Source organism: Sprattus sprattus (genome assembly GCF_963457725.1).
Source record: "Sprattus sprattus genome assembly, chromosome: 17".
Taxonomy (NCBI): Eukaryota; Metazoa; Chordata; class Actinopteri; order Clupeiformes; family Clupeidae; genus Sprattus; species Sprattus sprattus.
In genome coordinates, this window is record NC_137915.1 from 7,287,111 (window position 1) to 7,298,090 (window position 10,980).

Sequence of the window (10,980 nt, forward strand, 5' to 3'; positions counted from 1 at the left end):
TGGGGAGGGAAATGCTGAGAAGATGCTGGAATGGGGGGAAAAAAAAGAGAAAGTAAGAAAGAAATGCGGAGGCCTGTGAGGTGTGCGTGCTCGGATTCTTCAGAGCTCTGAGAACTGGGCTTCCTCGGCCCGGTGCTCTGTGGTCTGTTTCCAGGCGTCCATCAGCGGTGGCGGAAGGCCCAATGCACACTGCCGTGCGCTCGCCGCATCCGACGCACTTGGTGTTTGACCGAGACATATTTTCATCCAAACTGCAATGCTCTCTCCAGGCTGAATCCATGGCAACAATATGTCACGAGTCCTCTTTCATGCGCGCACAGGAATTACACATCTACCAGTCAAACCCAATTATTGCCATAGAAACGGCCTTGGACTGTCAGAGGGGCGAATGATTTAGGTCCATGTGAGGACACCGCCTGAACAAGCGGAGATTCCCCAGAATTCCCACACTAGTGTTCCTATGACCAAAGCCTGTGGAGGGTTGATGAGGATATTTGGACAATTTGAAAGACACAATGTTTTTTTTTTTAAATTATTATCATTTAATGTAAATAGTTTTGTAATAGTTAATGTAATAGCTTTCTAAAATTACAAACAAGAATAGTACTGGTCAGAATTTACATTAATTCCAGTCGGTTTAAAAAAAACAAAACAAACAAACACACATGCAAAAAGCTCAGCAATGCCACTCACTAGACTGGATTTACATTCTTTGCAGCTCAGCGAGGGAATTTATTTATTCATTTTTTTTTAAAGAAAATAAATGGCTGATATCTCCATATTTCCTTTCTATGAGTTCAATCAGATATCTGAGTTCTATAGTAAAAAAAAAACTATCTTTGTAGAACCTTCATTGAAAAAAAATAAAAAGAGAGATGGTGTACATGTAAGTAGATAAAATATTATAAAACGTAGTCACACAAACTCCCCATTCAATTCCCAGGAAATCACATCTGAGCTTTCTTGAGACACACATAACAAAAAAAATAGGAACCAGTTAACCAATCAATCAAACAGGCAGGGGCAGGCCCATTCTGCCAGGCTACTAAGGGTTAATTGGTACTTTCAGTCTTTACAATTGCGTTGACAACCTGGATGGAATTAAAATCTAAAAAGTAATGGATCATGACAAAATGCATGGGGAAAAAAATGCAAACACGAGTAAAGGGTATCATACAGCCACTTTTTCCTCTGGCATTATGTTCTTTCTTTCTTTCTTTCTGTCTATCTGTCTGTCTGTCTCTGTCCGTCTTTGTGTCTGACGACTTGTGTACACACCCCTATGACTCACACTCCTCTCCCGCTAAGCAGGCGATGCTTTTCCAGATTTTTCCACCTCGCGCGGGCCGATGAGCTGAGATGCAGAGGACGCGCCCCTCTCAGCCCAAACACAGACTACTGCAGGGCTTTCATCTTTCAGCCGCTCACACCTGCCTTGACACTTGAGACTCTATGCCCAAGCATTGCCCCGACACGGACACCACCAAAAACACGTTTCCAAAACGTTCACCAAAGCAGCCTTCTGGATGATGCGTCTGGCGATATCCAAACACTGCCCCGATGGTCGGAAACTTGCTTTCGACACATGAGCTTTGTAGTGGCACTGTGCATGTGTGTGTGCTAAAGAGGGGATTTACCACCCTAACCACGACACAAAAGCGAAACATTCGGTTCGTGGGAGACAGAAAATGCAGGCCATGCCATGCAATGCAATGCCATGCCAAGCACAGAACAGTGTCTGGTCTTCTGTCTGCCACCATGCTTGAGCAGCAGCACTCAGTGAGAAAAGAATGAAAAGACGTCACATCAGACATAACTAAAAAAGGGAATCAAACACATCCTGTAAAGTAGAACGTTCAGCCATTGTGTTTGTCATATTTTGGCAGTTACTTTTGGTAGAAGTTGTAGGTGCTCTTACTTTTTTGTGGTTTAATTTAGTTTCCATTTCCAGGGCAATAATAAACCATTTTAGCTGATGTCTCTTCACAGAAAGGGGCGATCAGGTATCTTGAACAAATGAAAGGAACTATGCTAGCATTAGGGAAGCATTCAAATACTATTGGGACTGCTTGGAGTCGTCGAAACTCACTCACTCAGGCGGAGAGTTAATGCATAATTCGGTCCTGACAGATGACACCGCCTCTGGTTTTCTCCTTCAGTCTGTCGTGAGGTCATGTGTATGCTCTCCACTGATAGCATTCATGTTTTTTGTGGCTTTGTGAAAAAAAGTAGTGTGAAATCAGGATTAGTTTTCCTGATATCAGAGAGAGATCTGTACTGTATGGTAGTACGTATACGTACTGTATTTGAGTATGCAAGTGTGTGTGTGCGTGTGCGTGTGCGTGTGTGTGTGCGTGTGTGTGCGCACTTGCATGTCTGCGATGGACAGAGACAGACACCTGCAAGAGAGAGGCTGTGCACGTGTGATGTGTTTTTCCCTTTCAGCAGATGCGTGTTCCTAGATGTGTGTAAGTGTGTGTGTGTGTGTGTGTGTGTGTGTGTGTAAGTGTGTGTGTGTGTGTGTGTGTGTGTGTGTGTGTGTGTGTGTGTGTGTGTGTGTGTGTGTGTGTGTGTGTGTGTGTGTGTGTGTGTGTTGTGGAGGGATTAGATGAGGGAGCAGTAGCCCCCGCAACCCCCCGCGGCGATCTGCTCGTCATCGGACAGCTGGACACCTCCTCTCCCCTCGCTCTCCCACAGGCCTGGTGTCTGCAGGATCTTCTCCACCAGCTCCTCGAACGAGCACTGAACCCCGTCCCGGGTCTTTGCACTGGCCTCTGACAGGCAGAGGGGAGAGAGAAAGAGCACGGAAGATACAGAGGAGAGAACACATGGAGGAGGAGGAGGAGGAGAGGAAAAGAGAGGGAGAAGAATAACATCCATTTGTAAATTCCATTAAATCCATAAGGCATGGCACAGTGAACGATGACCATTATGTTCCTCTTCTGCTCGGTTCACTTGTCTGAGGTTTGGCACCAGAAGACTTCCAGCAGAAACGTTTTAATGCGAGACCAATGCGTCCGCCCAACGACCTTACCCCTCAGCATAACTAATGGACATCATCAGTGGAGTGCTTAGGAACTAGAGGAACTCTTATGGAGAGGGTACATGACAGGGTTAGGAATGAGGAACTCTTATGGAGAGGGTCCATGAGAGGGTTAGGAACTAGAGGAACTCTTATGGAAAAGACACATGAGAGGGTTTTGGGTGGGAGATGCCCTTGAAGACCCAGTAGCGGCTGAATGATGGAAAAGCCAACGTGATGAGATGTAGGAGGCAGAGGCAGAGGCAGAGGCAGAGACAGAGGGAAAAACACTCAGAGCCCTACAGAAGGGCACGTGCCCCGTGATTGGCTTGGCCGCCTCAGGCAGGGGGCTTAGTGCCCCAGTACCATCTGCTTATGTCTTCACTGAGCTGCCCTCATCGATAGCCCGTCTAAAATACAGCTAATTCAGACAGATATGTGCTTACACGACACGAGACACACACACACACACACACACACACACACACACACACACACACACACACACACACACACACACACACACACACACACACACACACACACACACACACACACACACACACACACACGCACACACACGCACACACGCACACACACGCGCACACACACACACACGTGAACCAAGCATGTGGCTCTGCACTTCCATTTTGTAGGAAAAGACGTCAGCTTTAAGATATACACAGCACGGTCCGGTCGGCTCGACAAAACTGCCAAAGCGTCGAGGTCTGAGGTCGGCTCAGCCTGGCGGAGCGAGGCGGTCTAAAAACGGAGCTGAAACGTGAGACGGAAGCACTCTAATTTCAGTGTCACACTGGATTTTTGACTTAATCCCTAATTCCTGTTTGACGCTTCGAAAAGAGATGACCTCATCTATAATGCAATGTACTTCATAATGTAAAGTGCAGGCCACTGTCAGAAGGCCCGGCCAATGTCGCTGCCTGAAGCAAACCATGAGTTGGAAGAGGAAGAGAACTGCCATGAAGGAAACTGAACTCCGCTGAACTCCTTCGAGCAGTTCTTGATGTTAGCAGTCTCTGCTAGCCGCCACATAGCGTCGGCCACTGTAGGAGTGCCGCAGTTCCCCTCAAAGGGCTATGATCAAGCAGAGTGATTGGCTGGTAGAGATGTCTGTCTCTTTGGAAGCTCCCTGATTGGACAAACACAGAGAGGAGGCCTGCTAGTGTCTTCTCCTGGACTTACCTATAAACAGCATGGAATGTTTGCGCGCAAACTTGAGTCCTTCACTTCTATCCACCTCGTGGCCATCCTAAAAAACGAAGAGAAAGAGACTTCTGATGAACTCCTTCCTGGAGTAAGTCTATATGCTTTGAAAGTCACATCATGGAAGTGAACTCCTGCACCACGGCAACACCTACTTTGTCAATTTTGTTTCCCACCAGCATCTTCACCAGGTCGTTTCGTGTGCAGTACGTCTCCAGCTCATTCAGCCAGTTGTCCAGTTTGGCAAACGTGTCTCTTCTTGTGACATCATAGACTGTAAAAAACAACAACAACAAACAACGCTGAGTGCATGTAAACAAGGGAAACAGAAACACTATTCGTCCAAGTCACAGTCTTCAGCTTGCTTTTGGCCATCCGAGCGTCTGGCTAGAACCACCAGCATACCCTACCATGTAGAGTGTCTATGTCAGCATAAGTCAGTCTATGTCAGTATAAGTCTGTGATCGCTTACAAACTGGTGGAAGGTCACTCCTGCTAATACATTGCATTCATTGTGCTTGTGTGGAGTTCATGATTGTGTTTGTGTGTGTGTGTGTGTGTGTGTGTGTGTGTGTGTGTGTGTGTGTGTGTGTGTGTGTGTGTGTGCGTGTGTGTGTGTGTGTGTGTGTGTGCTGGCTTTGCCAACTCACCCAGTATTACTCCCTGAGCTCCTCTGTAGTAGCTGGGCGTGAGTGTGCGGAAACGCTCCTGACCGGCGGTGTCCTGTGAAATAACACAACACAGGCTGCTCAGCTTACAAAAACAACAATAACAACAACAACAACAATAACACTAACAACAACAACAAATAACACTCACACACACTCACTCACGGTCAGATCTTTTTGTGGTACTAAATACGCACAATGCAATACAACAAAATAACATTCATTCAAAGTCATGCTTCATTTTAATTGCACAAACTCTGTCAAGATATTCATATAATGTATACACAGGTAAATATTATTTATACACAATCATAATTAATCCTCAGAAAAATCAGATCAGAATCAGATAAAAAAAATAAGAATTCCATCTCTCTTAGAGTGTGTGTGTGTGTCTATATGCATAACAAATGTAAACAAAAAGGCTGTGGCCCCACCGGTATCTGAAATGATGCCATTTAACATAAGAGTGAAATATTTCCATTTGCTGAACAGCTTGAGTGTAAGTGTGGGAGTACAGCGCCCTCTGCTGCTGTCTGAGTGTAAGTGTGGACCTACTGTGCTGCTGCCTGGACTAAATGCTCTGAGGACCATTCACAAAAACAGGGTAAGAACGACAACAGGGAAAGGGAGGCTTCTCAGTCACTCACTCACACACACAAATTCTCACACACACACACAAACAAACATACATACTCACCCAAATTGCAAGTTTTGCTTTGTTACCATCCACTGTAAGGGTCTTCACCTTAAAATCCACACCTGTGACACAAACACAGAAGTATATAAACACAAGTCGTGGACACTTAGGCCTTCTACTTTGTGTTAGGGTTGGTGATGAAACATGGAAAGCAAGACCAAGCAAAGCCTGAACAAAATGTCCAAGGTGGCATCTCACAAAACAAGACCCAGCAAGGCCTGAACAAACGTCCAAGGTGACATCTCACAAAACAAGATTAGGGAGTTGACAGACCTCTCTGCCCAGTAAAATCCTTGACATCAACCCCCCTTTCAATTCTGGTATGTCGATTTATATTAAAGGTTCTGCTTTCAGGCTTAACTGAATCTGTGCTCTGGATAATGTACTAATCCTACTTTGTGAAACCCCAGGTGTTTGATAAACTAATCTAATATTAATAAGCACTCTAGGGGTCCTAGTCTAGCCTGAGGCAGCCCTGGTATGAGACAGCATGGACATGCATCACAGCTGAATGACAGCCAGCATTGCCTTGGCAACCAAGCCAATGCAAGCATGACTGCTCCGATGATCATACGGACTGGCTCTCTCACACACACCAAGCTTGCTCACACACACCAAGCTCTCTCACACACACACACTCTCTCACACACACACACCACTCTCTCACACACACACACACCACTCTCTCACACACACACCAAGCTCTCTCACACACACACATTCTCTCACACACACACACTCTCTCTCACACACACACACCACTCTCTCACACACACACCACTCTCTCACACACACACCACTCTCACACACACCACACTTTCTCACACACACAGCACTCTCTCACACACACCACACTCTCTCAGACACACCACACTCGCTCAGACACACAGCACTCACTCACTCACTCTCTCACACACACAGCACTCACTCACTCACTCACTCACACACACACACACACAGCACTCTCTCACACACACAGCAATCTCTCAGACACACCACACTCGCTCAGACACACACAACACATGCAGATTCTATTCTTGAAGTTAGCACAGGGAGATGGGGCGTGCTCCTGTTGAGTGATTTTACAGACGTCTCCCGACAATATATCCACAAGACAGGCCATTCAGCACTCACTCAGGAGAAAAGAGAGAAGAGGTTTAATAATGGATCAGGTGATGGGGTGTGTGTGTGTGTGTGTGTGTGTGTGTGTGTGTGTGTGTGTGTGTGTGTGTGTGTGTGTGTGTGTGTGTGTGTGGGGAAAGGACAGAGAGAAAGAGAGACCAACTGTGCGTGTGTGTAATAAATAAAACAAGGTGTCCTGTTACCACAATATCTCAGAGACATGTTTTAACCATTGATTTAAGTATGACGGATTACCGGACAGGACACCTATAAACGGCCCCAGGTATAACTCTTCAGAGCTCCATCTGTTTGCCGTGGCCGCCGAGCGCCGTCACAGATCAGCGGAGCACAGCCAGGGAAGCACTTCTGCTACTGCCCTCCCCAGCGCAGAACTCTCCCCTCCATATCATCCTGAAATATCCTCTATGGTCTCCCTCCCCAGTGCAGAACTCTCCCCTCCATATCATCCTGAAATATCCTCTATGGTCTCACTCCCCAGCGCAGAACTCTCCCCTCCATATCATCCTGAAATATCCTCTATGGTCTACCTCCCCAGTGCAGAACTCTCCCCTCCATATTATCCTGAAGATCCTCTATGGTTTCCCTCCCCAGCGCAGAACTCCCCCCTCCCCCTCATATGGCAGGGGAGCTCTGGCAGTTCGGATGTCTCAGCCAATTGGCAGGGTGATGAATCATCTCCCAATATGTGTAGTTTTTTTTTTCTTCTTCTTCCAGGTGAGTTATTAAATGTTTTCAGGGTCGCTTGGGAGAGGGCACAGAGACCTTGAGACAGGAGGCTCGTGTTTTAAAAGCGTGCAGCCCCACAGTCGACAAGTGCTCTTTACTGGGGCTGGACAGGAAGGGCTCGCTCTCTGCGAAGCCATGAAGAGCCGTCATCTCTACCGCAGGACTCCTGATTTATAGCGCTCCCACTCTGTGTGACTGTGCAGTGCCTTAGTGTGTGTGAGAGTGTGTGAGTGTGTGAGAGTCTGTGTGTCTGTGTGTGTCTGTGTGTGTGTGTATGTATGTGTGTGTGTGTATGTGTGTGTAAGAGAGAGTGTGTGTGTGTGTGTGTGTGTGTGTGTGTATATGTGTGTGTGTGTGTGTGTGTGTGTGTGTGTGTGTGTGTGTGTGTGTGTGTGTGTGTGAGAGAGAGAGTGAATGTGTGTGTGAGAGTGAGTGTGTCTGTGTGTGTGTGTGTGTGTGTGTGTGAGAGAGAGTGAATGTGTGTGTGAGAGAGAGAGTGAGTGTATGTGAGAGAGTGAGTGTGTGTGTGAGTCTATTACCCAGACATAGCTCAGGAGTGTCTGCACGGCTCTCCTTAAGATATACTGTTTAATGCTTTTACCGGGAGCGTCTCCATCACTTAAAGTGAAACTGTGTGTGTGAGTGAGAGGAAGAGACTGAGATTAAAGGGGAGGAAGAGAGAAACAAAGAGGGAGGGAGAGAAAGAGGGAGAGACAGAAGGAATACGTGTCGTTGCTTGCATATGGTAAATACTCACCAATAGTAGCCGCAAGTTCTGGATCGAACGTGTCATCTGTGAATCGCAGCAGAAGACTAAAGACAAGAATGAAAAAGAAAGAGAAAAAATACAGAACAAACAAACAAAAGAGACATTAGCATTTCACTATTCCTCATCACCAACATGACCTCATCATAATGATGTGCAGCGAGTCACTGTATATGCTGTAAGGATCTGTCCAGTAACCCTACTCTTGGTGAGGACCAGTCCTTATGATCCAATCCTAACGACCAACACAGGGCTGAGGGCCTACTGAAATGCATACGCACGTCATCAGCAAGCACAACAGACCTGAGTCTTCAGACTATGGACGAGCACGGCCTCTTGTTTCACTATGGTGACCTGTATTATTAATAAGCGCTACCTTGTAGTTATCTCTCCAGTCCCCCCCCCCCCCCTCCCCCCATACACATTTCATTAGATGATCCTTCTCATTTCCTTTCCAGCTGCGCCACAATTACTCAGTCGACATCCCGAAGGGAAAGTTCAAACTGCCAGATATATTCTTCATATTTACTGGGAACATGATAGTCTCCTACTAGGCTAGGGTATGCCAAAGGAGGTGATTAAGAAATGGCTGCTGGATCTGAAAGAGTGAGACAATCGTAAAACGCTAAGCCTAATATGTAGATGAGCTACCCTAATTCTCTTGAAGTCTCACCAACTGGGCAGAAAAGTATTGAGGATTTAGCACTGTCCTTTAGAGGCAGACACTTTTTTTTTTACCAGAGGATATTAGAGAATTCAGGAGTGAGATCATGTATTAGGTAAGGTAATAAAGCACTGTGGATAAAATCCAAAGACCTCAGAGCAAAACTACTTAAAATGAGAAGGGTAGAAGGAGTGAAGGTGAGAAGTGTCTGGTCCTACCCAAGCTTCCCATGAAAAAAACTTTCCATTGACAGACACAGGGAGAGGGGGCAAATAGCTGGGCTTCTATTGTTATTTTTGCTTGTTTGTGAACTGTCATTGCTTAGATTTCATTTTGCTATGTTTCTGGAGAAATTACTCAGAATAAATCCAGCATAATATAAACTACCATGGGTCAATGAAAGGGGGTTTTAAGAGGCTTAACACTTTTAATGAAAATCAATGAAAATTTGAAAACAGTGTGATAGAACATGCCTAGTTCATAAATGTTGGAAATGACCCATTCATGAAAACACTGAATTCCACAGCTGTAATCTACACTAAATACAGTCATCCTATTCATGTTCTATTCTGGGGGTGGTTTTACAGTATGATAACTTGCATCAGCATTGCAATTTATACAGATATTGGCTTGGTCTGCCTGAAATAGTCACTTGGAAAATCGTTTTTTTAGTAGTTTTGTGTCCATATATTTTAAATAAAATATAATTAAAAGCGAATTCAACTGTTTCAGAAATAGCATAGTTTCTCAAATTACACCTCATCTGAAATTGGTACATATAAATGTATTTACTATTCGCATAATTGTCTTGATTAGGCCTACTATTTAAGACTGAAACGCCAAACTCACTTTATCGCCAAACAGGACTGCGTACAATTTTAACGAATAATACTGGTGAACAATGTTTGTCAGTGAAAGTCCACTTCATTTGCAGGACCAGAATTTAGGCAGCCTTTACACGGAAAGCTGTGTTCTGCTGCTCTTCACCAAAGGTTGTACACCCTAGTTCAATGTCGTCGTGAACTACAAGACGTAGTTGTAGAAGTATGTTAATATCAAATGGCCTGCGGCCACTCATGAGCTCTTCAGATTCTATTAGGAGCCGATGGAATACATTATAGATCTAATGAGACAAGTTGAGTCAGAGCAATATAAGTGCTGTTATCTCCACTGAATGTAGGATACATGGACAACCCAGCTACACGTCACCACCTAACGTAGGTAGCTTCGTAGCTAAACTGTCAGCCCACAGCTTAGGCGAATGCTACACACACTAGGCTACACAGTATATTCAGATGGCCGTATTGGACTAATGTCAGGAAACAACACACACCTTGCTGGCCACAACATATGGCCACCACAGACATCCTGTTCGCTTATTTAAAGTTACTTCAGTGTACCATTTTATGACTGGGCACCACCACAAACCAGTGATGTTCGCTACACTTCTCATTACATGGATTAAGTTAAATGATCAGTTAAGGCAGGATTTCCAACCTTGTGCCAGCAACACTGGCGACAACAGCTGTTAACAAGCTATCTGAGTAAACGTTATGTTGACTAAACACAACTTTACAGTAGTAGCTCTAGCAAAGTCCAAATGGGCTGTAGTCATTAGCCAACTTAGGCTAAACACTGATGCTGAAATTACAGCGCTAAATAACAATAACAAATATAAATCACCTTGATTTTCCAACACCACTTTCTCCAATTATCAATATTTTCAGCGTTGTGATAACGTCGTCATCCATGACTGATTCTGAAGAGTTAGGAGAAAATACGAGAAAAACAACAACCCAACAGTCGACGTTTCTTTTTTAGTTTTTCGCCTGGCTGAGCTGAAATGGTTTACCCTAGAAAAAGGCTCATCACTGCCATCTACAGTACTGGCTACCGCCGCGAACCCTAGGTTCTTGCCATCCTGATAACAACATGAAACGCGCAGTGGTCTATCCACTATTAGAGAGATAGAGGCTTAAGCTGCGCGTTTCATGATGTTATCAGGATGGCAAGACACTTTCTGCCTCTGGCCGTGGCTACCTCACGAATTGCATGCTACATCCAACAGCA

General features: G+C 45.2%; 1 protein-coding gene across 1 annotated transcript; it reads right to left on the reverse strand.

Moving 5' to 3' along the window:
- Positions 1-560: 560 nt before the first annotated feature.
- On the reverse strand, positions 561-10,730 carry LOC308378032 (ras-related protein Rab-18-B-like). Its single transcript, XM_080854837.1, has 7 exons — positions 10,594-10,730; positions 8,238-8,293; positions 5,612-5,673; positions 4,897-4,969; positions 4,402-4,520; positions 4,226-4,292; positions 561-2,774 (listed from the first exon to the last, which is right to left on the reverse strand). The coding sequence occupies exons 1-7, from the start codon at positions 10,659-10,661 to the stop codon at positions 2,605-2,607; spliced, it is 615 nt and encodes a 204-aa protein (XP_080710963.1). The 5' UTR covers positions 10,662-10,730; the 3' UTR covers positions 561-2,604.
- Between the last annotated feature and the right edge of the window lie 250 nt (positions 10,731-10,980).